Source organism: Dendrobates tinctorius, unplaced genomic scaffold (assembly GCF_039654945.1).
Source record: "Dendrobates tinctorius isolate UK_male_01 unplaced genomic scaffold, ASM3965494v1 ptg000171l, whole genome shotgun sequence".
In the NCBI taxonomy this organism is placed as follows: Eukaryota; Metazoa; Chordata; class Amphibia; order Anura; family Dendrobatidae; genus Dendrobates; species Dendrobates tinctorius.
In genome coordinates this window covers 7,167,635-7,194,826 of record NW_027361838.1, presented here as the reverse complement: position 1 = coordinate 7,194,826, position 27,192 = coordinate 7,167,635, and the positions used below count along the sequence as shown (strand labels likewise).

At 45.2% G+C, this 27,192-nt stretch overlaps 1 protein-coding gene across 1 annotated transcript in view; it reads left to right on the top strand.

Annotated features, from left to right (window-relative positions):
• COLEC12 (collectin subfamily member 12) overlaps positions 1–22,935 on the top strand; it is a 212,455-nt gene extending 189,520 nt beyond the window's left edge. The window contains exons 8-10 of the mRNA XM_073550867.1: positions 18,672–18,781; positions 20,357–20,502; positions 21,986–22,935. Of these exons, the coding sequence (XP_073406968.1) occupies positions 18,672–18,781; positions 20,357–20,502; positions 21,986–21,996 (267 nt within the window). The 3' untranslated portion in view covers positions 21,997–22,935. The remainder of the gene's footprint in view (positions 1–18,671; positions 18,782–20,356; positions 20,503–21,985) is intronic.
• Positions 22,936–27,192: the final 4,257 nt, after the last annotated feature.

The following is a 27,192-nucleotide window of genomic DNA, read 5'->3' as shown; positions in this document are numbered from 1 at the left end:
CCGTGTGTACATGTGGGGATGTATTGACAGACGTGCTGGCGGAAAAAAACAGACATTAGATTTGAATGGGTCTACGTATGTAAGTGTCTCCAGTACATGTGAAAACAGTCACCACACGTACTCAGGCTCGGTCTGGCCTGGCGGGGTAGCGGGGATATGCCCGGTGGGCCCCGAGGGTCGCTGGGGCCCTTTAAAGACGCTGCCTCTTTAAATGCATGGGCTGTTATGAATGAGTCACCATAGGAGGCAAAAACACAAATACTAGCTAAGTCCAGAAAACAAGAGAAGTTGGCAGCTATCGGATTGCAGACCCCTGAACCTATCAACAACAACTAGCAGTAGCCGTGGGGGGTTCCTACTGTGCCCTAGACCCCTCGATCACAGCCGGAGAACTAAATAGCCTAAAGACAGAAAGGGAAATCTAAAGTGCCCCAGAGCAGACCCCAAAGCAATAGGCAGCCCCCAACATATAATGACGGTGAAGCAAGATGAAAAAACACTCACACAGATAGAAAGATAGGCTGAGCAAATGATGGGGCCCAAGCTAACTAAATAGGACAGGATAGAAAAGCTGCTGTCTGCAATCCGCCAAAAACCCTATCAAAACAAGAGCCAACAGACTGATAGGGAAAAAAGCCCTGAAGACGCTAGGCTTCAAAAAGACTATATCAGTACTCAGGTATTTTCTGAAGACAGAGCAAAAAAGGAATTCAGCTCACCCCAGCAGGGAATGGCAGAAATCCAGAAAAACAAGGCAAAACAAAACAAAACACAAATGCAAAAAGCAGAGCAGAAAACTAAGCTTTTGAGGAGCAGGAATCAGACTGGTCTCCTAGAATCCCTCAGAGAAATCACCCGCAAGGCAGAAGGGCGTCGGCTGCCTTATATCCAGTCAGCAATTCCAGTCACTCAGTCATCCAGTCATCATCATTCTGCTCAGGTGCTTGTTAATCAGCCTCACTACCTTCCTTCACCAGAAGAGGGAGTTCATCAGACCTCAATGGTGAAGGGGAAAATGAACTCACAACAGTACCTCCCCCTTGAGGAGGGGTCACCAAACCCTCATCCACGCCACCAGGGCGATCAGGGTGAGCCCGATGAAAGGCACGCACCAATCTTTTGGCATGAATATCAGAGGCAGAGACCCAGGAATTATCCTCCTGACCATAACCCTTCCACTTAACCAAATACTGGAGTCTCCATCTAGCCAGACAGGAATCCAGTATCTTCTCTACCTCATATTCCATGTTACCTTCAACCAATACAGGATCCGGAGGTGCCACCCCAGGAACAACTGGTTCAACAAACCTCTTCAACAAGGACTTATGAAACACATTATGGATATTAAATGTGACAGGAAGAGCCAAACGAAAAGAGACCAGATTAATAATCTCCAAAATCTTGTAAGGTCCAATAAATCTAGGCTTAAACTTAGGAGAAGCCACCTTCATAGCAATATTTTTTGATGATAACCAAACCATATCACCAACCTTAAACTGGGGACCAATGGTCCTATGTCGGTTGGAAAACCGCTGGGCCTTTTCCTGGGAGAGAGATAACTTATCCACCACTTGGTCCCAGATCTGGTGCATTCTCTCCACTACAGTGTCAACACCTGGGCAGGCAGAAGGCTCCACCTGCCCTGAAGAAAATCGAGGATGAAACCCAAAGTTACAAGAAAAAAGTGACATCAAAGTGGCAGAACTAGCTCTATTATTTAAAGCAAATTCGGCCAAGGGCAAAAATGAAACCCAATCATACTGATCAGCGGAAATAAAACATCTCAAATACGACTCCAAGGTCTGGTTTGTTCTCTCTGTCTGCCCATTGGTCTGAGGGTGAAAAGCAGAGGAGAAGGACAACTGAATTCCCAGCTTGGAACAGAAAGTCCTCCAAAATCTAGACACAAACTGAACTCCTCTGTCAGATACAATGTTCTCAGGAATCCCGTGCAAGCGAACCACCTGTTGCAAAAACAGGGGCACCAACTCAGAGGAAGATGGCAACTTAGGGAGTGGTACAAGATGAACCATCTTAGAGAACCTATCACAAATCACCCAAATAACAGTCATTCTCTGAGAGACAGGCATATCAGAGATGAAATCCATTGAAATATGGGTCCATGGCCTCCTGAGGACCGGCAAAGGCATCAACAACCCACTAGAGCGAGAACAAGGTTTAGACCGGGAGCAAGTCCCACAGGACTGCACAAAATTCCTGACATCACGAGACAAGGCGGGCCACCAAAAAGACCGACTCACCAGGTCTCTAGTACCAAAAATACCTGGATGACCAGCCAATGCAGAGCAATGAACTTCAGACATCACTCTCTTCTTCCACTGGTCAGGAACATACAACTTTCCACTGGGACAACGCTCAGGTTTGTCCTCCTGGAACTCTTCCAGAGCACGTCTCAAATCGGGCGAGATGGCAGAAAGAACTACCCCTTCGCCTAAGATGGTAGCAGGCTTGGTCACCACAGGAGAATCAGCAAAGAAGCTCCTAGAGAGGGCGTCTACCTTAACATTCTTAGTGCCAGGAAGAAAAGAGACCACAAAATCAAAACGTGTAAAAAACAAGGCCCACCTAGCCTGTCTAGGGTTCAAGCGTTTGGTCGACTCCAGGTAAATCAAATTCTTGTGGTCAGTGAGGACCACGACTTGATGTTTAGCTCCCTCCAACCAATGTCTCCACTCCTCAAATGCCCATTTCATGGCTAACAGTTCCCGATTCCCCACATCATAGTTACGTTCCGATGGAGAGAACTTTCGGGAAAAGAAAGCACAGGGATTCATTTTAGATGTTACAGGATCCTTTTGGGACAAAACAGCTCCTGCACCAATCTCAGAAGCGTCCACCTCTACCTGGAACAGGAGTGAGACATCAGGTTGCCGCAAAACCGGGGCAGAAGTGAATATTCGCTTCAGCTCCTGAAAGGAAGAAACAGCATCCGGAGACCAATTCAACACATCAGCACCCTTCTTAGTCAGATCAGTCAATGGCTTGGCAATACTAGAAAATTTTGCTATAAATTTCCGATAAAAATTAGCAAAACCCATAAACTTCTGGAGGGCCTTCAAAGAAGTGGGCTGAACCCAATCATAAATGGCCTGTACCTTGGCCGGGTCCATTTCAATAGTTGACGGAGACAAAATAAATCCCAAAAATGAAATCCTCTGTACCCCAAAAAGGCATTTCCATCCTTTGACATAGAGGGAATTCTCCCTCAAGATCTGGAACACAGTCCGAACATGTTCCACATGAGAATCCCAATCCTTGGAGAAGATCAAAATATCATCCAGATAGATAATCAAAAATTTATCCACAAAGTCTCAGAAAATGTCGTTCATGAAGCACTGGAAGACAGAAGAGACATTAGTGAGCCCAAAAGGCATCACCAGGTACTCAAAATGTCCCTCCGGAGTATTAAACGCCGTCTTCCATTCATCCCCATGCTTAATGCGGATCAGATTATACGCCCCCCTGAGGTCAAGCTTGGTAAACCAGCAAGCACCTTTAACTCTGGAGAATAGATCTGAAATCAGGGGTAACGGATACTGATATTTAATAGTAATTTTGTTGAGGGCACGATAATCTATACAAGGCCTTAATGAACCATCCTTTTTGGCCACGAAAAAAAAACGGCACCTAAGGGTGAAGAGGATGGTCTAATATGACCCTTCTCCAACGCCTCCTTAATATAGGATCGCATAGCCTCGTGCTCGGGTACAGATAAATTGAAGAGCCGACCCTTGGGAAATTTACACCCCGGGCTCAGTTCAATTGCACAGTCATAACTCCTATGAGGAGGCAAAGACGCAGACTCATTCTCACTAAATACATCATAAAAGTCCGCCAAATAGCGAGGAACATCATGCGACTGAGGAGAGGTGGAAAAAAACGGAGCCTCACTAAGGGCACACCGACAACCCCAATTCACCACAGACACAGATTTCTAATCCAAAACTGGAATATGAATTTGCAACCAGGGAAACCCCAGAACAATGGTATCATGCAAATTATGCAACACCAAAAATCTGCAATTTTCTTGATGGTCTGGGGCGACCCGCATTACCACCTGGGTCCAAAACAAAGGTTTATTTTTCGCCAAAGGAGTAGCATCAATCCCCCTCAAAGGGATAGGCGCCCGCAGAGGTGTCATAGGAAATCCACAACGTTTAGCAAAATCCAAGTCCATTAGGTTCAGGGCTGCTCCCGAATCCACAAAAGCCTTGGCGGAAAATGTGGACAGGGAGCAGATCAGAGTAATTGCCAGAAGAAACTTAGGTTGAACACCACCCACAGAAAACGTGTGTGCAAAACATTTCTCTCGTTTAGGACAGACAGAAATAATATGCGAGGCATCTCCACAAAAAAAACACAGCTTATTACGCCTTCTGAACTCCTGACGTTGCTCCCTGGACAAAACTATATCACATTGCATAGGTTCAGACACTTGCTCAACAGGTGGCAACACCTCTCGTGCAGTCCTGCGTTCACGTAAACGCTGATCAACCTGAATGGCTAATGACATAGGGAACAGGAAACAGGAAATCCCACCATAGTATCTTTTACGGCTTCTGACAAACCCTTCTGAAAGAGAGCTGCCAAGGCATTATCATTCCAGGTAGTTAGGACCGCCCACTTTCTGAATTTTTGACAGTACAATTCTGCAGAATCTCGACCCTGGCTCAATGCCAACAGGGTCTTTTCAGCCTGATCAATAGCAATTTTTTCGTCAAACAACAACCCCAAGGCTTGAAAAAATGCGTTCACATTAGTCAGAATAGGATCATCTGGTTTCAAAGAAAACGCCCAATCTTGGGGATCGCCACGCAGCAAAGAGATGACAATTTTAACCTGCTGTGCGGAGCTCCCTGACGAGTTAGGCTTCAAGGCAAAAAATAATTTACAATTACTCTTGAAATTCAAAAATCTAGACCGATCCCCAAAAGACACATCAGGAGTAGGGATCTTTGGTTCAGCAGCATGTGAATGAGCAAGGTAGGCGGAAATTCCCCGCACTTCCGCAGTGAGCTGCTCCACACGATCCACCGTAGGAGGCAAAAACACAAATACTAGCTAAGTCCAGAAAACCAGAGAAGTTGGCAGCTATCGGATTGCAGACCCCTGAACCTATCAACAACAACTATCAGTAGCCGTGGGGGGTTCCTACGGTGCCCTAGACCCCTCGATCACAGCCGGAGAACTAAATAGCCTAAAGACAGAAAGGGAAATCTAAAGTGCCCCAGAGCAGACCCCAAAGCAATAGGCAGCCCCCAACATATAATGATGGTGAAGCAAGATGAAAAAACACTCACACAGATAGAAAGATAGGCTGAGCAAATGATGGGGCCCAAGATAACTAAATAGGACAGGATAGAAAAGCTGCTGTCTGCAATCCACCAAAAACCCTATCAAAACAAGAGCCAACAGACTGATAGGGAAAAAAGCCCTGAAGACGCTAGGCTTCAAAAAGACTATATCAGTACTCAGGTATTTTCTGAAGACAGAGCAAAAAGGAATTCCGCTCACCCCAGCAGGGAATGGCAGAAATCCAGAAAAACAAGGCAAAACAAAACCAAAACACAAATGCAAAAAGCAGAGCAGAAAACTTGGCTTTTGAGGAGCAGGAATCAGACTGGTCTCCTAGAATCCCTCAGAGAAATCACCCGCAAGGCAGAAGGGCGTCGGCTGCCTTATATCCAGTCAGCAATTCCAGTCACCCAGTCATCATCATTCTGCTCAGGTGCTTGGTAATCAGCCTCACTACCTTCCTTCAGCAGAAGAGGGAGTTCATCAGACCTCAATGGTGAAGGGGAAAATGAACTCACAACAATGGGCCCTTTAAAAGCGCGTCCGAGGATTTGCAGGGATGCGCACGCACATACCATAGCTTACCACCCCTCTGATGTGGTGTCGGGAGACCCTGGCTGGCTCTGGCTCCACTGACTCCTCCAGATAAGGACCTTGGGTGACGTCGCTGTTCTTGATGGGCGGTGACACGCACCGCGCTTTGCTTTCCGACTCTGTTGCTGGCTGCTGGCTGGCTAATAGCGTAGCAGCATCAGCGTGTGAGACACAGACACTGAGGACTCCGAGCTCTGCTCTCCCGGCTGCTCCCGCTCCTACTCTGCTCTCTCTGTGTGTACTGCTGGCTCCAGTAAGTAGAGTAGTACACTGAGAGTGGGTCTGTGTCCTCGTCGGCCTCAGGCTCTATCAGTCTTAGCTCTGCTCTGCCGGCTCCTGCTGTCCTGCCGGCTGTGTGGTGTGAGTGAGTGTGACACAGTCTCACACTCTTCTCTATGGGCTCCCTCTGTCCTGTGGCCTGCCCTGTATACCATGGGGCTGTGCTGTATACCATGGGGCAGTGCTGTATATCATTTGGTGGCTGGACGAGGGTAAGTTTCTGTGTGGGGTCAGGAGGGGTTTACAGTGTGAATGTGGCAGAGCCGCGAGTGTATGAGGTGTATGGAGCGGAGCTGCGTGTGTATGAGGTGTACGGAGCGGAGCTGCGGGTACAAGGTGTACAGAGAGGAGCTGCGTGTGTACGAGGTGTACGGAGCGGAGCCGCATGTGTACAAGGTGTACGGAGCAGAGCCATGTGTGTGTACGAGGTGTACAGAGAGGAGCCGTGTGTGTACGAAGTGTATGGAGCGGAGCCGCATGTGTATGAGGTGGACAGAGAGGAACCGTGTGTGTACGGAGCGGAGCCGCGTGTGTACGAGGTGTACGGAGCAGAGCCATGTGTGTGTACGAGGTGTGCAGAGAGGAGCCGTGTGTGTACGAAGTGTATGGAGCGGAGCCGCATGTGTATGAGGTAGACAGAGAGGAACCGCATGTGTACGGAGCGGAGCCGCGTGTGTACGAGGTGTACGGAGCAGAGCCGCATGTGTACGAGGTGAGCGGAGCTGTGTGTGTACGAGGTGTACGGAGCGGAGCCGTGTGTGTATTAGGTATACGGAGCAGAGCCATCTGTGTGTATGAGGTGTACGGAGAGGAGCATGTGTGTACAAAGTGTAAGGAGCGGAGCCACATGTGTATGAGGTGGACAGAGAGGAGCTGCGTGTGTATGGCATGGAGCCATGGGTGTACGAAGTGTACGGAGAGGAGCCGGGTGTGTACAGAGCAGAGCCGCATGTGTATGAGGTGAACAGAGAGGAACCGCATGTGTACGAGGTGTATGGAGTGGAGCTGCGTGTGTACGAGGTGAGCAGAGATGTGTGTGTACGAGGTGTGCAGAGCCACGCGTGTACCAGGTGAGCAGAGCCACGCATGTATGAGGTGTGCGGATCAGAGATGTGTGTGTATTTTGGCATGGGGGGGCCCCATTTGAAAGTTTGCACCGGGGCCCATAACTTTGTAGTTATGCCTCTGCATGTGGGGCTGTGCTGTATACCATGGTGCTGTGCTGTATAACATGTGGGGCTGTGCTGTATACCAAAGGGGGCTGTGCTGTATACCAATGGGGGGCCATGCTGTATACCAAAGGGGCTGTGCTGTATACTAATGTGGGGCTGTGCTGTATAACATGTGGGGCTGTGCTGTATATCATGTGGGGCTGTGCTGTATACCATGGGACTATGCTGTATATCATGTGGGGCTGTGCTGTATACCATGGTGCTGTATACCATGTGGTGCTGTGCTATATACCATGTGGTGTTGTGCTGTATACCATGTGACACTGTGCTATATGTGGGGCTGTGTTATATACTATGTGGGCTGTGTTATATACTTTGTGGCTGTGCTATATACTATGTGGCTGTGTTATATACCATGGTGGGGTACATTATACACTATATTCTATGGGGGAGGCTGTGCTATATAATATGGGAGACTACATTAAATTCTATGGGTTGGTGGGCTGTATTATATTCTATTCGGGGCTACATTATATTCTATGGGGGGCTGTATTATCTTTATTATATTCTATGGGGGTGATCGCATCATACTCTATGAAGGGGCTACATTATACTATATGAGGAGGCTACATTGTATTCTACGGGGGGCTGCATTATATTTTATGGGGAAGGCTAGATTATATTGTATGGGGGCTTTATTATACTTTATGAGGGGGCTACATTATATTCTATTGGGGCTGCATTATACTATATGAGGAGTGCTACATTGTATTCTATGGAGGGGCTACATTTTTACTATACTATCAGGATCCTGTCAGCGCCAGCGGACTGCCGCGGCTGAACAGGGTAACTCACCCAGACTATGGGAGGGCCCGGGGTCCGATACTGCAGGGAAAGTTCAGACAACAGGACCTGCGACACTGAAAGTAGTTTAGCAGTACAAGGACCTACGATCATGTGACCACAGGGGGCGTGGCTTAGCATCCTGCTGCAGGATAGGGTTCTAATACAGGAATCCTGGAGCAAAGGCTAGGAAAACTCAGGTCAGACAAATGGGGGTCATACACGGGGAGGACGGTGCGGTACCAGAGGGACAAGCAGAGAATAGTCAAAACGTAAGCAATGAATCATACACAGAGATAGCAATGCAGTACAAGGGAGGCAGTCAGAGAGTAGTGAGGTCCAAGGCAAAAGAGTCATACACGGGAATAGCAGAGCAGTACAAATGGAACAGGCAGAACTCGTAACAGGGACAGAACCGGATCAAAACCAAGCAAGCACAAATTATCACAGTCACAAAGCACACCAGGGTCACACACTCGGCCAAGGGTCTGAGTATAAGCGACGAGAAATAAGCCCACAATGAGGCTATAAAAAGCCTCCCAGAATCTCAGAGTGAGGCCGTCCACATTAACCTCTGCACTACCTAATCTCACAAGCTGAGCAAACCATGACATATACTAGCTGTACTACTCGGCTTCGCCCTGGTTAACAACTGCTGTTAGCAAAATAGAATGTGATAACAAAAATTTATTCTGCACACAAATACCACAAAACAAATATATAGAAATAGAAGCTGAGCTGTGACAGGTTGCTATTGGCAGCCTGATAAATCCCCAGCCAATAGGAAGCCCTCCCCCCTAGCAGTATATATTAGCTCACACATACACATAATAGACAGGTCATGTGACTGACAGCTGCGTATTTCCTATATGGTACATTTGTTGCTCTTGTTGTTTGTCTGCTTATTAATCAGATTTTTATTTTTGAAGGATAATACCAGACTTGTGTGTGTTTTAGGGCGAGTTTCATGTGTCAAGTTGTGTGTGTTGAGTTGTGTGTTGGCGACATGTATGTAGCGACTTTTGTGAGATGAGTTTTGTGTGGCGACATGCGTGTAGCAACTTTTTGTGTGTTGAGTTGCATGTGACAGGTTAGTGTAGCAAGTTGTGTGCAGCAAGTTTTGCGCATGGCGAGTTTTATGTGTGGTGCGTTTTGAGTATGTGCAAGTTTTGTGTGAGGCAACTTTTGCATGTGTTGCAACTTTTGTGAATGTGGCAATTTTTCCGCGTCTGCAAGTTTTGCGTGTGGCGAGTTTTCCATGAGGTGAGTTTTGCACGTGAGCCTAGTTTTGCATGTGGCTAGTTTTGCATGTGGCGAATTTTGCACGTTGCGAGTTTTGAGTGGCGACTTTTGTGTTTCGACTTTTATGTGGTGAGGTTGGTGTATGTGTGGTGAAATGTGTGCTGAGGGTGGTATATGTGTTGAAGCACATGGTAGTGTGTGGCGCATTTTGTGTGTGTGTTCATATCCCTGTGTGTGGTGAGTATCCCATGTCAGGGCCGCACCTTAGCAACTGTACGGTATATACTCTTTGGCGCCATCGCTCTCATTCTTTAAGTCCCCCTTGTTCACATTTGGCAGCTGTCAATTTGCCTCCAACACTTTTCCTTTCACTTTTTCCCCATTATGTAGATAGGGGCAAAATTGTTTGGTGAATTGAAACACGCGGGGTTAGAATTTCACCTCACACCATAGCCTATGACGCTCTCGGGGTCCAGATGTGTGACTGTGCAAAATTTTGTGGCTGTAGCTGCGATGGTGCAGATGCCAATCCCGGACATACACACACACACACATTGAGCTTTATATATTAGATAAGGGGCTGCCATATATTCTATGGAGGGGCTGCATTATACTATATGAGGGAGGCTGCATTATATTCTATGGGGGGTTACATTGTATTCTGTGGGGTGTCTGCATTATGCTCTAAGGGGTGGCTGCATTATACTATAAGAAGGGGGCTGCATTATATTCTATGGGGGTTACATTATATTGTATAGTGGGGCTGCATTATACTCTGTAGGGTGGCAGCATTATGCTCTATGCGGTGGCTGCATTATATTATATGTGGACTGCATTATACTGTATCGAGGACTGGGGAATACATTATACTATATGAAGAACTATGGGGTGCATTATGTAGCAGAGTATATCTTTTGAGAATCCACCGGTACACAGGAGAACTTCACTGAGCAAGTTATCTTCAGTAAACAGAATTTACTTCATATGGGTAAACATGAGAAAAGAGAATTCAGAAGCACACAGCCCGTGCTGCTGGTATAATACAGTCAAAAGCGAAAGTAAAAGGTAACAACAACAATAGAGCTTCCCTCCCTACAATACAGTTATCATTTAACTTCACATTATCGACATCTGCTGTCAGGGCAGTGTAAAGTCCTCCTTTATATAAACAATAAGTCCCTTTCTGTTGCATATGCCAACACATTATATTATGGGAAGTGAATTGTACTACATGGATGACTGGTGGTGTATTATACTATATGGAGCACTATGAGGAGTGTATTATACTTTATGGAGGACTGAGCAGTGTATTTTAATATATGGAGGAGTGTATTATATTATATGGAGGACTGAGTGTATTTTAATATATGAAGGACTGAGGAATGTATTATACTATATGGAGGACTATGAGGCACATTATATTATATGGAGGACTATGGGGTGTAAACTGTAGATGTGCTGCTGATAACATGATACTGTATGGGGACAAATTGATCCATTAGTGATTGTTCTGTTCCCATCATTCTTTCTCAGACTGTGAAAAGAGAGCTGGAAACAAGTGTTGAACGACTTCAATATTGTCGATCACACTCATTTAGCGGCCTGAACTCAGCGCATGTAACTACACCCGAAATGCTGCTGTGTGATGTGCAATATGTTAGCATTTGGGGCCCCATTTTAAAATTGGCCTAGGGCCCCACTTTGCCTAAAACCAGCCCTGCTCATACACATGACATGATGCAGCATCACAGATCACAATCTCTGCCAGTGCCTCCTATATAAGATACACAAACATCACACTCTTACAGTTGTGGCCAAAAGTATTGACACCCCTGCAATTCTGTCAGATAATACTCAGTTTCTTCCTGAAAATGATTGCAAACACAAATTCTTTGGTATTATTATCTTCATTTAATTTGTCTTAAATGAAAAAACACAAAAAGAATTGTCCTAAAGCCAAATTGGATATAATTCCACACCAAACATAAAAAAGAGGGTGGACAAAAGTATTGGCACTGTTCGAAAAATCATGTGATGCTTCTCTAATTTGTGTAATTAACAGCACCTGTAACTTACCTGTGGCACCTAACAGGTGTTGGCAATAACTAAATCACATTTGCAGCCAGTTGACATGGAATAAAGTTGACTCAAACTCTGTCCTGTGTCCTTGTGTGTACCACATTGAGCATGGAGAAAAGAAAGAAGACCAAAGAATTGTCTGAGGACTTGAGAAACCAAATTGTGAGGAAGCATGAGCAATCTCAAGGCTACAAGTCCATCTCCAAAGACCAGAATGTTCCTGTGTCTACCGTGCGCAGTGTCATCAAGAAGTTTAAAGCCCATGGCACTGTGGCTAACCTCCCTAGATGTGGACGGAAAAGAAAAATTGACAAGAGATTTCAACGCAAGATTGTGCGGATGTTGAATAAAGAACCTCGACTAACATCCAAACAAGTTCAAGCTGCCCTGCAGTCCAAGGGTACAACAGTGTCAACCCGTACTATCCGTCGGCGTCTGAATGAAAAGGGACTGTATGGTAGGAGACCCAGGAAGACCCCCCTTCTTACCCCGAGACATAAAAAAGCCAGGCTTGAGTTTGCCAAAACTTACCTAAAAAAGCCTAAAACGTTTTGGAAGAATGTTCTCTGGTCAGATGAGACAAAAGTAGAGTTTTTTGGGCAAAGGCATCAACATAGAGTTTACAGGAGAAAAAAGAGGCATTCAAAGAAAAGAACACGGTCCCTACAGTCAAACATGGCGGAGGTTCCCTGATGTTTTGGGGTTGCTTTGCTGCCTCTGGAACTGGACTGCTTGACCGTGTGCATGGCATTATGAAGTCTGAAGACTATCAACAAATTTTGCAGCATAATGTAGGGCTCAGTGTGAGAAAGCTGGGTCTCCCTCAGAGGTCATGGGTCTTCCAGCAGGACAATGACCCAAAACACACTTCAAAAAGCACTAGAAAATGGTTTGAGAGAAAGCACTGGAGACTTCTAAGGTGGCCAGCAATGAGTCCAGACCTGAATCCCATAGAACACCTGTGGAGAGATCTAAAAATGGCAGTTTGGAGAAGGCACCCTTCAAATATTAGGGACCTGGAGTAGTTTGCCAAAGAAGAATGGTCTAAAATTCCAGCAGAGCATTGTAAGAAACTCATTGATGGTTACCGGAAGCGGTTGGTCGCAGTTATTTTGGCTAAAGGTTGTGCAACCAAGTATTAGGCTGAGGGTGCCAATACTTTTTTCTGGCCCATTTTTGGAGTTTTGTGTGAAATGATCAATGTTTTGCTTTTTGCTTCATTCTCTTTTGTGTTTTTTCATTTAAGACAAATTAAATGAAGATAATAATATCAAAGAATTTGTGTTTGCAATCATTTTCAGGAAGAAACTGAGTATTATCTGACAGAATTGTAGGGGTGTCAATACTTTTGGCCACAACTGTATATGGCCTAATATGTCATACTAGCTGAAGAGCCCAGCGCTGCCCGGGCAAAGTAACTAACTGTGGTTAGTTATAGCAAATTATAATTATCCTCCATCCCATAGTCCCGTGCCCATATACCCATCATACATATCCACGATCCCATAGGCCCGTGCCCATATACCCATCATACATATCCTCCATCCCATAGTCGAGTGCCCATATACCCATCACACATCCTCCATCCCATAGTCCCATGCTCATATACCCATCATACATATTCGCCATCCCATAGTCGAGTGCCCATATACCCATCACACATCCCTCATCTCATAATCCCATTCCCATATACCCATCATACATATCATCCATCCCATAGTCCCGTGCCCATATACCCATCATACATATCCGCCATCCCATAGTCCCGTGCCCATATACCCATCACACATCCTCCATCCCATAGTCAACCATTATGACATCATATTGAGCGGTGGGGCTTGCAACCTATGATGACATCAGCGTCGCCATGGCAACCATTATGACATCATAATGGGGGCGGGGCTTGATACACACACACACTTTTTCCCCATTATGTAGATAGGGGCAAAATTGTTTGGTGAATTGGAACGCGCGGAGTTAAAATTTCACCTCACAACATAGCTTAGGACACTCTCGGGGTCCAGACGTGTGACTGTGCCAAATTTTGTGGCTGTAGCTGCGACGGTGCGGATGCCAATCCCGGACATACACACATACACACTTGAGCTTTATATATTAGATGAGGCCTGTATACCGACCGTACAGACCGCACTATCATCCTCCTGTATGCGTACATAGGCAGAGAGTGCGGTCTGTACAGTATCTAAGAGGGCAACAGTCTGTATGTCTTATAGGGGGGCCTAATAGGAGGCCGACACTCTGTATGTCTTATAGGGGGCCTTATAGGAGGCCGACAGTCTGTATGTCTTATAGGAGGCCTAATAGGAGTCCAACAGTCTGTATGTCTTATAGGAGGCTGACAGTCTGTATTTCTCACAGGAGGCCTAATAGGAGGCCGACAGTCTGTATGTCTCATAAGGGGCCTAATAGGAGGCTGACAGTATGTATGTCTTATAGGAGGCCTAATGGGAGGACGACAGTCTGTATATCTTTAAGGGAGCCTAATAGGAGGCCAACAGTCTGCATGTCTCATAGGGGGCTTAATAGGAGGCCAACAGTCTGTATATCTTATAGGGGGCCTAATAGTAGGCCAACAGTCTGTATGTCTTATAGGGGGCCTAATAGTAGGCCGACAGTATGTATGTTTTATAGGAGACCGACAGTTGGTATGTCTCATAGGAGGCCGACCGTCTGTATGTCTTATAGGGGGAACAATAGGAGGCCGACACTTTGTATGTCTTATAGGAGGCCTAATAAGAGTCCGACAGTCTGTATGTCTCATAGGAGGCATAATAGGAGGCCGACAGTCTGCATGTCTCATAGGAGGCCTAATAAGAGTCCGACAGTCTGTGTCTCATAGGAGGCTTAATAGGAGGCCGACAGTCTGTATGTCTCATAGGAGGCTGTTATGATTGGGTCACCGAGGAGGAAAGCAAAACCAAGCTAAGCCACAGTGTTAGGGCTGGCTGAACGCACCAAATTATAAAGCAGTAGTAGGTGCGCTCGCAGCCGGGGTCCACCGTGCAGAGGTGGTAAACTGCTGCTAGACAATGACAGAAGAATAGAGCGGCGTGAAAACAGTCACACGTGGGTTATGTCACCCAGTGTGAACAGGAGCGGACTCTGTTAATTCACAAAGCCGCACAACCACTGAACGAGGATGCCGGAGCCTGTTGAGCTCACAGAGCCGGCCAAAGAGCGCACAGCAAACAGCCACAGAACTCTACCCCAAAGACACGGGGTTAGAGTCCCTCTAGGCCACTGAGCGCGACGCTGGCCATGGAGTGTGGAGCACTTGCACTGAGGCGTGCGAGAACCAATGCCTGAATCAGACTCTGACCTACCTACGTCTAAGCCTGGGCGCTAGCAGGCTAGGCTGCACAACACATGCGTACCAAGGGTAGGGGTTTCAGAATGAGTCAGTCACCAGAGACATTCATATTTGCATATATCACTCACTCCTTATAGTCTGAAAATACAGTCTATCCTATCGCATGGCCGAGCGGCCATGCGAACCTTTTATAGCCGCGGGTGTCCGGGACCTTCCTGGCTTCTCGGATAGACCAATCCGAACAGGAGCAGGACCTGAGCAGGTGACCTTCGATCTCCAATGGGAGATGACTCCACGGACCTGCTCAGTGGCCCGACATGGGGACTTACTCCCTGGAGAATCTCGCTGCTGAGCAGCATGTATTGCCATAGCTGTGCCAGAGGTGGCAGCAGCAAGCAAACCAACGGAGCTGGTCTGGGCAGAGCGCCGGGACCAACGAGTTTGCTGAGCAACCTCCTCTGCAGCTGGAGAGTAATGGGAGACCGCCAGAAGCAAGGCTCAGGATTCCCGCTGTTCAGCGACAGGAACCCGACACCTAACACACAGAAAACCAGAGAGGTTGGTAACTCAGCGGATTGCAGACACCTAATCCTATCCACACAACTAGCAGTAGCCGTGGAGTGTACTTACGATGATCCTAGACGCCTCGACACAGCAGGAGAACTAAATAAGCCTAAAGCAAGAAAGGGGAAATTTAAACTTCCCCCCCCAGAGCAGACCCCAAAGGAATAGATAGCCCCCAAACATATATTGTCGATGAGACAAGATGAAAACACAAATGCAGATAGGAAAATACACTGAGCAAACAATGGGAGCCACACTAACTAGACAGGAAAGGAAAGCATCTGTCTGCAATCACGCAAGAAACCCTGCAAAAAATGCCCAACACGTCTGGTAGAAAAATACTCAAGTCACTAGACTTCGCCCACTATATCAGCACTCTGGTATATTCTGAAAGTAGCGCAAAAAGAGGCCAATCTAATAAGGGACAAAAACAAACTGGCACAAGCAATAACATAAGGATGGAAATTCAGCACAGCCCCAGCAGGAGCTGGCTGAACACACAAAACTGAAATAGACAAAACCAGATCAAATGTGAACAATAGCAAAAGAACACTTAGCTGAGCATGCAGGGACTGAGCTGGAAACTAAGACCTCTGGAGGCAGGAAAAAATCACCAGCAGGGATAGAGAGAGTCGGCTGTCTGAAATCCAGTCAGAAACTCCAGATCTCCAGTCATCCTCCTTATTATCAGGTGGCAGGCCTCTGTTAATTAGATCAGCTCCATTACCTCCAGTAACCACCATAGGGAGCCCGGAAAGAGAACTCGCGACCCCTCTGTCAATATAACCAGCTCCACTACCTTCGCTAGTAACCAGAGGTAGGCCACAAAGCAAATTCACAACAGGAGGCCAAATAGGAGGCCGACAGCCTGTATGTCATATACAAGGCCAATATACCATACATACCGCAATATCAGCATCCTATATACTGTACATACCACATTCTCAGCCTGTTATAGAAAGTATCGCTATAGGACACTGAGAGTGCGGTCTGTATGTGCTATAGGATGCCAAGAGTACAGTCTGTACGATATATAGGAGGCTGAGAGTGCGGTCGGTACGATATATAGGAGGCTGAGAGTGTGGTCTGTAAGATATATAGGAGGCTGAGAGTGCGGTCTGTACGATATATTGGAGGCTGAGAGTGCGGTCGGTACGATATATAGGAGGCTGAGAGTGTGGTCTGTACAATATATTGGAGGCTGAAAGTGTGGTCTGTAAGATATATAGGAGGCTGAGAGTGTGGTCTGTACGATATATTGGAGGCTGTGAGTGTGGTCTGTACGATATATAGGAGGCTGAGCGTGTGGTCTGTACAATATATTGGAGGCTGAAAGTGTGGTCTGTAAGATATATAGGAGGCTGAGAGTGCGGTCTGTACAATATATTGGAGGCTGAAAGTGTGGTCTGTACGATATATAGGAGGCTGAGAGTGCGGTCTGTACGATATATTGGAGGCTGAGAGTGCGGTCTGTACGATATATTGGAAGCTGAGAGTGCAGTCTGTACGATATATAGGAGGCTGAGTGTGGTCTGTACGATATATAGGAGGCTGAGAGTGTGGTCTGTACGATATATAGGAGGCTGAGAGTGTGGTCTGTACGATATATAGGAGGCTGAGAGTGCGGTCTGTACGATATATAGGAGGCTGAGAGTGTGATCTGTACGATATATAGGAGGCTGAGAGTGTGGTCTGTACGATATATAGGAGGCTGAGAGTGCGGTCTGTACGATATATAGGAGGCTGAGAGTGCGGTCTGTACGATATATAGGAGGCTGAGAGTGTGGTCTGTACGATATATAGGAGGCTGAGAGTGTGGTCTGTACGATATATAGGAGGCTGAGAGTGCGGTCTGTACGATATATTGGAGGCTGAGAGTGTGGTCTGTACGATATATAGGAGGCTGAGAGTGTGGTCTGTACGATATATAGGAGGCTGAGAGTGCGGTCTGTACGATATATAGGAGGCTGAGAGTGCGGTCTGTACGATATATAGGAGGCTGAGAGTGTGGTCTGTACGATATATAGGAGGCTGAGAGTGTGGTCTGTACGATATATAGGAGGCTGAGAGTGCGGTCTGTACGATATATATTGGAGGCTGAGAGTGTGATCTGTACGATATATAGGAGGCTGAGAGTGCGGTCTGTACGATATATAGGAGGCTGAGAGTGCGGTCTGTACGATATATAGGAGGCTGAGAGTGCGGTCTGTACGATATATAGGAGGCTGAGAGTGTGGTCTGTACGATATATAGGAGGCTGAGAGTGTGGTCTGTACGATATATAGGAGGCTGAGAGTGCGGTCTGTACGATATATTGGAGGCTGAGAGTGTGGTCTGTACGATATATAGGAGGCTGAGAGTGTGGTCTGTACGATATATAGGAGGCTGAGAGTGTGGTCTGTACGATATATAGGAGGCTGAGAGTGTGGTCTGTACGATATATTGGAGGCTGAGAGTGTGGTCTGTACGATATATTGGAGGCTGAGAGTGTGGTCTGTACGATATATAGGAGGCTGAGAGTGTGGTCTGTACGATATATAGGAGGCTGAGAGTGCGGTCTGTACGATATATAGGAGGCTGAGAGTGCGGTCTGTACGATATATTGGAGGCTGAGAGTGCGGTCTGTACGATATATAGGAGGCTGAGAGTGCAGTCTGTACGATATATAGGAGGCTGAGAGTGTGGTCTGTACGATATATTGGAGGCTGAGAGTGTGATCTGTACGATATATAGGAGGCTGAGAGTGCGGTCTGTACGATATATAGGAGGCTGAGAGTGCGGTCTGTACGATATATAGGAGGCTGAGAGTGCGGTCTGTACGATATATAGGAGGCTGAGAGTGTGGTCTGTACGATATATAGGAGGCTGAGAGTGTGGTCTGTACGATATATAGGAGGCTGAGAGTGTGGTCTGTACGATATATAGGAGGCTGAGAAAGTTCTCTTTTGTACACTGTACAGCTTGCTAATAGGCTCAAGTTTTAGTGGTAGAGGCCAAAAATTGAACACGTAATAAAACGGTTTATGGTAGGGCCCCTAGAGACAATTCCCCTGGTGGGCCCTAGGCACCCCAGTCTGACCCTGCACGTACTGGACACACTGACGTCCGAAGGGGGCCTAGCCCAGTATTGCTTTGAGTCTTCACCAGTGACCAATTATTGTGATCTTAAGATTTTGATTCTGAATTCAATAATTTGGGATTAAGATAAAATCATTGATTGTTTCATTAAATCTTGATTTTTGCCTTGATAGCAATTCATTAGGAGGGAAATAACTGGAAAAGGCAACTTTTGGATTGGTCTTACTGATACGGAAGAGGAGAATGTATGGAAGTGGCTGGATGGCACTATCCCAACCTTCACGTATGTATTAAAACAAGGAAATGTTTTAAGCCTGTATGAATAATGATGAGAGTAGCATGACATCAAATCCATCGTATCAACTGTTCCCTGAAAAATATTTACTTATAAACAGTTTCATATTTGTGAAGAGGATTCAGTAGTATTTCTTGAATTTCAGAATGAAATGGATGGCACATACTGCATGTAATGTGTACAAATTAGAAGTCACTTCTCCACATCGTAAATAATACAAGTGTTACACAGCTATGTTGTGACTGTATGCAATGAAATATGATCATAATGCTGCACAGAGATCGTGTTATCCCCAAGTCACGTGACAGCATTCCACTTGTCAAACAGTATGTTTCTATAGCCTTATTCCAGTCAGTATTGATTGGACATTGTTTCAGTGTAAGGACACGCCCAGTTGTCAATTTATTTATAAATATCTACTAGGATATATCTGCACTACATCACATGTTGGTGTATAAAGTGGGTTCAGGAGCAGAATCCATTCTATGTATGGCGGGTGCCAGCTGTGTGATACAGCCAGCATCTGTCCCTAACTTGCAGCAAATAGATCTAGCATCAATCACTGCTGTTTAACCACTTAAATGCTGCTAACAGTAATTGACAGTGGCATCTAAGTGGATCAATAAATTCATTTTCCCATTTAAAAAAGTAATATTAGGTTTTGACTCTTCCATAAAAGTCCTATCTATCAAAATATAATGAACACCAGGGGAAAAGAAGGTCAAAAGGCCAGAACTGCTGTTTTTTTTTTAATCACTGCACCTACCCAAAATAATGTAAAAGGGCTCAAAAAGTTATATGCTCAAAATGGAACTAATAGAAGCTACGGATAGCACCAGGTCATTAGAAAGCTACACTGACCGAAAAATAAAAAGGTATGGGTCTTAAAAAATGATGACCGCAACCACATTTTTTAAAGCATTTCTTTACTTAATGCAAGTTTCAAAAGCAGTAGATAAAAACAAACCTGTACCTTTGGTAGCCATGAAATTAGATTGACCTGCAAGTCGCCAGGTGTTTGTTTTTCAGAGTGAAAACAAAAAACAATGGCAGAACTTTGTAGTGTACTGTAAGTGAATAGTGTAATTCAACTAGCCCTCATATGACTACCTCAGTGAAAAAATAAAAAAAGTTATGGATCCTGGAAGAAAGGGAAGGTGAAAAGGAATATGCAAAAATAAGCCCACCACCACCACCACCAAAGGGGTTAAGGCTGTCATTAGAAGACAGTAGGAAGGTTACCATACAGATTTACTGGTCAGCCTATCACTGGTATTTGACCCCAAGAACAAAGCCACTGTTGTATTCATTGACCATTGTACTTGACTGTCCCCAGCAGTGCCATTGACTGTGAATGGAGCCAAGTTTAAGAGCCTGGTTTAATGATCACTAAGTAAGGTGATAACTTGCAGAGTTGGGATAATACCTTTATGTCTTCCCCTGTTGCTATTCAGCAGCTGGGTTGGAGTCATGCTACTTACTCCTGGCAGAAAAACACATGCTTGTTTATACTGATGGTTCCTCTGTTGTGTACTAATGCATTTATCATAATATACATTACAGAAACTGGAAATCTGGTCAGCCTGATAACTGGACCCCCGAAATGGGACCTGGAGAAGACTGTGCAGGGTTAATAAATTCAGGCTTGTGGAATGATTTCTTTTGCCAAGAAGATAATTACTTTATTTGTGAAAAAGACATAGACAAAGGTAAGATAGTGAAGATTAGCCTAGTTTTTTGCACAGGTATCAAATATGAGTATGAATTTCTAATGTAAAACCATTAGAGCTAACGTGCTCCCTTCTGCTCTGTCAGTTCTAACATTGCTGACACTTTAGGCAAAATGACAATATATTAGATATGTATGGTCCCATTTGTTGTGGAGGCGGAAGGTCACTGTAAAGTAGATCAGATTAGAACATGAAAATTAGGGCCTCGAAGACTGGCGTTTCACAGGCAGGAAGAGGCACATGCCACATAATAAATTTGATGCACCTTCTCAGTTGCGTCCACCACCGCTATTCATGAATTTTTCAGGCAGCCATCCAATTGTTCCAGTGCTGCCCAAAATTAGAGAGATAACAACTAAAGTTGCTACATTTTTGCGCAACTCTATGTTGGGCAAAAAATTGGCATCGTCTTAAAGTTTTTTTACAACAGTTTTTTTTCCTAAACATATTGATGAGTGGTGACTTAAGAATTTGATTTTCAATGTCATTGACCACACTCAGCATTCTCATTTTTTATAAATCTTTTCACACCAGTGCTGAAGGTGGACACACACATTTGATTGTTGTCAGGCAAATCATCAATGTGCATGGTGGTGTGTACACTTTCACCTAATGACAGATGTCAGGTGTAGGACATATCGGCTTGCTGAATTCAAACTTGCCAGCTCCTTTTGTTGTCAGAGAAGAATAGTCGCCCCCAGAAGTGTCTGTCTTTTCTCTATCTATGCAAGACACATGCACTCTAGGCCCGCCTGTGTATGCATAAGCATGGGGGAAGGCGTCAGTCAAAAGAGCAGTTACCTGACATTTATTTAAACTGTACGGTCAGCTGATAGTGGATACATGTCTTTGTAAAGAAAAAGCACTTTAGAAGCCAGCTGGGGACCAAGCTGCATGGATGACTAGTTGGAAAGGTGGGTCCTTGGCAGCTTCTCCTCATCCACTGCCAATGACTAAAAGGTCCCTTTACACGCACACAGGGAGAGACACGTCACACAATGGGAGGAGGTAGGGAGAAGCCTCCAAGGACTTGGCTTTCCAACTTGTCATCCATGTGGCTCAATTGTCCAGTGGCTTTTAAAGTACTGCATATTTTTCTCTGAAACACAGAAGCCTTTCCGAATCAAACATTCCTGGCTCTAAACTTAAAGCCAGTGCCTTATGCATGCTGCCCATGAATCAGCTGTCAAGTTCCCTTTAAAGTATTTTGACAAAAAATGATACCAGATTACCTATTGTCCTTATTTTTAAGGTCCTGTATAAGTGTCCCAGTTTAATTTAACCATTCTTCATATGACACTGGGGTCATAACTGTATATTTTTTGGCCCAAGGGCCTCCCCTAACCTTGGAGAGGGTCTGGTTTTAAGGACTCAGAATAGTTAAGTCTCCAATTTCATACAATTACCTTAAAAATGTGTTTCTCATGGATGAGCGCTCACTAATGTCAGCATTTTATTACAGGTCAGGCATAAGATGTCTCCTAGACGAGGATGTTTTCATGGACATGGAATATTAAACTACTTTCCTTTTGAAGGAAAACATGAAGTGGAACTGGATTATATTGTACCCACAATACCAATGAAGCACTGAATCAGGGCCAACAAAAAGTTCAGCAACTCTTTTCTTACAATTCTATTTTTCCATAAACTTTGCTGCCAACTGGACGATGACTATTATCTTTGAGTTAGTGATGTGACTAAGAAAAGACAAATTGTCAACGAGGGAAATATTGATACAATTTTTCCATACCTATGCAATATCAGCTAGAGACTATATGGATATATTTTGGATATAGCTTTAATCAAACAGTATTATATGACTAAACCAGTTATAAGAGAAAAAATAATACAGGTTTATAGTTCTTATTCAATGGAATATTTTTGTAAAATCTTTTGAAAACTTTTGTATTTTTCTACAAGATACTTACATTTTATTATTTTTGTATTTTAGAATTTATTTGCCAAAGAAAACAATATTGGATCATATTCATTATGGTATAAAAAGCCAATCACTTATAAAGAGATTTTATCACATACATTTTAATCCTCAAATGATTTATTTCTAGGAAATTTTTACTTCAGTTTTCCAAGTGGTTTCATTTGTAGAGACTGAGTTAAGGGGCCAAAATATTTAATAGAAATATGATCCCTGTTTGCTACAGGTTATATAGTACAAGATGTGGCATCCAAAAGGGTCACCAGCACGGCTATGAATTCAAGTACGGATGTGAGCCTTTTACTTTCCCTGCCAAGACATTCATTTATTACAGACAGTGGTCTCATAAACGTCATTCTTCTTATACCCTTTAGGTCTCACGTCGGATATGGACTAATATTTTGCAGTCTATCTATTTTACAATGGCAGTGAAAAAAAATAGTAAATATAAAAATAAAACCTTATTTTGGACTTTTTGTTTGTTGTTGCTGGATGTTTTTAAAGTATTTTCACTTTTTGTTTTCATTGGGATTCCTATTGTGTGAAAAAAAATTATAATGGAATTTGAATAAGTAAAATGTGTCTTAAAAAGAAACCCGTCAGCCATTTCATTCTGCTTTAACCGTAGGTCAAGCTGCCTTACTACAGATATATACTGCTCAAAAAAAACAAAGGGAACATTATTCCATTTGCAACAGGCTGTTTGTGTTCCCTTTATTTCTTTGAGCAGTATAAATAAGGCTACTTTCAGACTTCAGTTTTTCTGCATCAGGCATGATGCGGCGCCGTGCCGCATCGCCGGATCCGGCATAAAATGTGAAAAACTGATGCACCGGTTCCGTTTTTTTGCCGGATCCAGCTTAATCCGGTGTCCGGATCAGGCAAAAAAACGGAACCGGCGCATCAGTTTTTCGATCCGGTTCATCAGTTTTTTGGCGGATCCGGTTTTTAAAAAACACCCCAAACCCACCATTGGCTAGCGGTATTCAAAGGAAAACCTATATATACCTTGGTTTTATACCATGTTGAGAGGTTGATGTTTTGGAGCAAGATGGAAGCTATTATTGGAAACATCGTGCAGGCTTACAATGAATTTACTTTTGAGGCCAATTCTTTGGCAGCAATTGTCATGGAGAAGGAGCGACAAAGGCAGCGTATCATGCGTCTGCGCCGACGTCGTTTCTGAATTCACCCTATAACCGCACAGAAGATGACACTGGGAGTCTTTGCAACGTTATATCTGTCGTTGCGAGGAAATCCAGAGAAATTTTTGCATTATATGAGGATGAAAGTGGAAACGTTTGATTTTTTGCTGGACAGGGTTGGAGAACTGATCCGGAGACGTGACACCTACTGCCGCTTCTCCATCTCACCACCGAAGCGTTTGATGGTCACTCTCCGGTAAGCCAATTTTTATTGTTTCTCCTCCAAAGCAGACTTCAGTATACTGGTAATGTGTCTCCTCCTGTTTAGCTGTCTTTAGCAATGTATTTCCTCCTGCAAATCTAATGTTGTTGCTGTTATTTTGCATTAATTAGTTGTTTTTGACTTTTCCCACAGATTCCTTGCAACAGGCGAATCCCTTTCCTCACTATGGGTCGCCCTCCCAGGGCTGTGGGGTACTCGGTACCGGGCCGGTCTCTCAGAGGGGAATGTCACAGCAGCGGTGACCTGGTCCGTGACCCTGGGCGCCCATGTAAAAGGGATGAAGTGATGGAATAAAGTTTATGAGTGAATGATTCGTGACGCCACCTGTGGTGTTCGGCAATGAAGGTGTTAAGCTGACGCTGCAGACAGATCCTCTGGGACAGATGGTGGAGTGCAGCAATGATGGTGTAGCCCTCCACAGGCAGGGCTGTAGTCCCAGGGCAGAGTAGATGAAGAGGGTAGGTGTTGAGGAAGAGGGTGTAGTGTTTGGCACAGAGATGTAGCAGTGCTGGAGAGTTTGCAGGAAGAAGGCAAGGACACAATAGGGTGCAGTTTCTTTACCTTTACTTTGCTTGGAAAATGCAGTCCAGGGTCCAGATTACAGATGGCACAGGAGCTGGCTAGCCTGGAAGCAACTTAGGAATCTCTCTAGGCAGATGGGTTGTGTAGTCTCCTTCCTAGTGCTTAGTTTTAGGTACTTGCAGTACTGTGTTACACTGAAGTTCCACTTGCTTATTCTCTCTAGAACTCACTCGTATGGCAGACAGCTGTAGCCTTCCTCTTCTGGCTCACACGTCGCTGTTGTGCCTCCGAGTCTTATGTGGGAATAGAGCATTTACAGCTTCCTATTCCTCCGGTTTCTGTTGCAGGACCATCAGTGTCTGTACAGCCTTGGAGACCGGGCTCCAGATCATGCGCTATAGCTGGGAATGAGCCTGAACTCTCTGCTCAATCTCCCAGCTCTTCTCCTCACGTCCACACACGTTGCCCTCCTCACACAAACTCCCATCTCCCTTCCTGGCCCCCAGAGAGTAGCTCATCCCCAGTTTTGGCTCAGAGCTCCCTCTGCTGGCCTGGAGTGGGAGCTGTGCTGTGTATTGTGGTTAACTGCCAGAGAGATCCTTTATTGCTTCCCAGCATGACATCACACTCCCTAGGAGGAAGGCAATGCCATTGTGGTGACCATACTCCTGGGGGCGCCACATTCCCCCCTAGTGCAATTCAGTACTCCCGGACTGAAGGGAAAACATGTAAACATATAAACAATTATAAATGTAGCAAGATTTAAAAAAAAAATGAAAGATACAAAAACCAAAGCTCAAAAATAGTCCTGATGACGATTAGTCCAAGCGTCAATGTCCATGGTGCAATTCCTGAGCAAGTTGGCAAACTATTTACAAGGATTGTTTTGGCCACACATAGTCCTGTGGTCCAATTGTCCATCAAAAACAAACTGAGATTGTTCAAAAGATTCTTACAGAGTCTCTGTAGGCACAAAACTTGAAACGTTGCATATTTACAGATTAACAATTACAAAACTTATCTATATATGAAACCTTAGGGGTGGTATACGTTGGATACTATGGACAGACCTATGTACACTGGTGTTGTTGGGGATCTTACTGGATGCCTTGTGTTAATGACTACTGGTGTAGTGTGTGTTGTACTGGCTACATGACTGTTGGTTCTGCATAGCACAGGGATACTAGATTTCCTAGGACCACTTCTACTCACTGTGGGCATGACAGATTCACCACTGGCAGGGTGAGAATTCTCTTGTTCCACGGCTGGTGTGGCATCCGCTGCTTGTACTTGCTGGTTTCCAGGGTGGTCTTGAGTCACTTCTTCTTGCACTACCAGTTGGGGAAAGGTCAAAACTGGCACCACTATGGCTTGATTCGCTATAGTCCAATTTGCAGGGAATTCTCTGAGTACAGTGCTGACCTTTTGTTCTTCTTCCTCTATGGGCTGAAGGTTGTTTTGCTCTTCCATTCTGTCCTTTAGTTGGTCAGGGCACAGTTTCAGATGATCCGTCGATACTGCTGATGATGTTTCTCCTCCATCCTTACGGATAAGGCACACTTTAGTGTTGTCAAAGTTTTATGGTAAGACGGTGTAGGGTTCAGCTTCCCATTGGTCATCCAATTTATGCATCCTTCTTTTCCTCTTTAAGACTTGTTCTCCTGGTGACAAGGGAACTGCAGGTGCATGTTGATTGTAGTTCTTCTCCTGTTTTTGTCTCGCCTGAGCTAGACTCTTTTCTACACACTCTTGTACTCTTTGATATTGCTGCTGCCATTCTGTATCCCAGTCAGCATCTGGTGATGTTACCTCAGGTGTAAGGACTCCCATATCCAAATCAATAGGCAGCTTGCCAGGCCCCGCTCTCATTAGGTAGGCTGGAGTGCAGTTGGTGGAATTCACAGGAATGTGATTGTAGAGGTCGATCAGATCTGGCAACTTCTCTGGCCACAGATTCATCTCTTCCAAAGGCAAGGTCTTCAGTAGATCGATCACCACTTGATTCATCTTTTCACACATGCCATTGGTCTGTGGATGGTACGGCGTTGTCCTGATCTTCTTGCAACCGTACAAGTTACAGAATTCCTGGAACACTTCTGCCTCAAAAGCTGGACCTTGATCTGTAAGCACTCGCTCGCAATATCAGTGTGGTCAACAAAAGTGCTGTTGGAATGCTCTGGCTGCTGTCCTGGCTGTTTAATCCTTGACAGGCACGACTACCAGGAATCTCGAGTAGTGGTCAACGATGGTAAGAGCATAAACGTAGCCTGAACGGCTTGGAACCAGCTTCACATGGTCCAGGGCTACCAACTCAAGTGGTTGTTTGGTTATTATTGGCTGCAAAAGAGCTCGCTGGCTGTTACGGTCCTTTCTGCGCAGGTTACATTGTCCACACTCCCGGCACCAATTTTCAATAGCCTTCCTCATACCAGCCCAGTAGAATCTCTCCCAAAGCAAGGCCTCCAACTTCTTCCATCCGAAGTGTCCAGCTCCATTGTGGTATGCTTCCAAGACCATTGATGCCTCCCTCTTTGGGACTACCACTTGCCAGACCAACTCATGAGTGCGGGCATTGATACTCCTCCGGCACAGCTTTCCCTCATAGATGAACAGCCGGCCTCTTTCCTTCCACAACTGCTGGGTTTCTTCAGGAGCATCTGGATCTGGGCGTGAGTCAGCTTGTGAAAGTAGCTCCTTTACCAGGCGGACTGCGGGGTCGCTATCCTGGGTTTCTGCCCAGTCATGATGAGGCAATGGATTTAGGGTGGCCTCTTTCATGATAG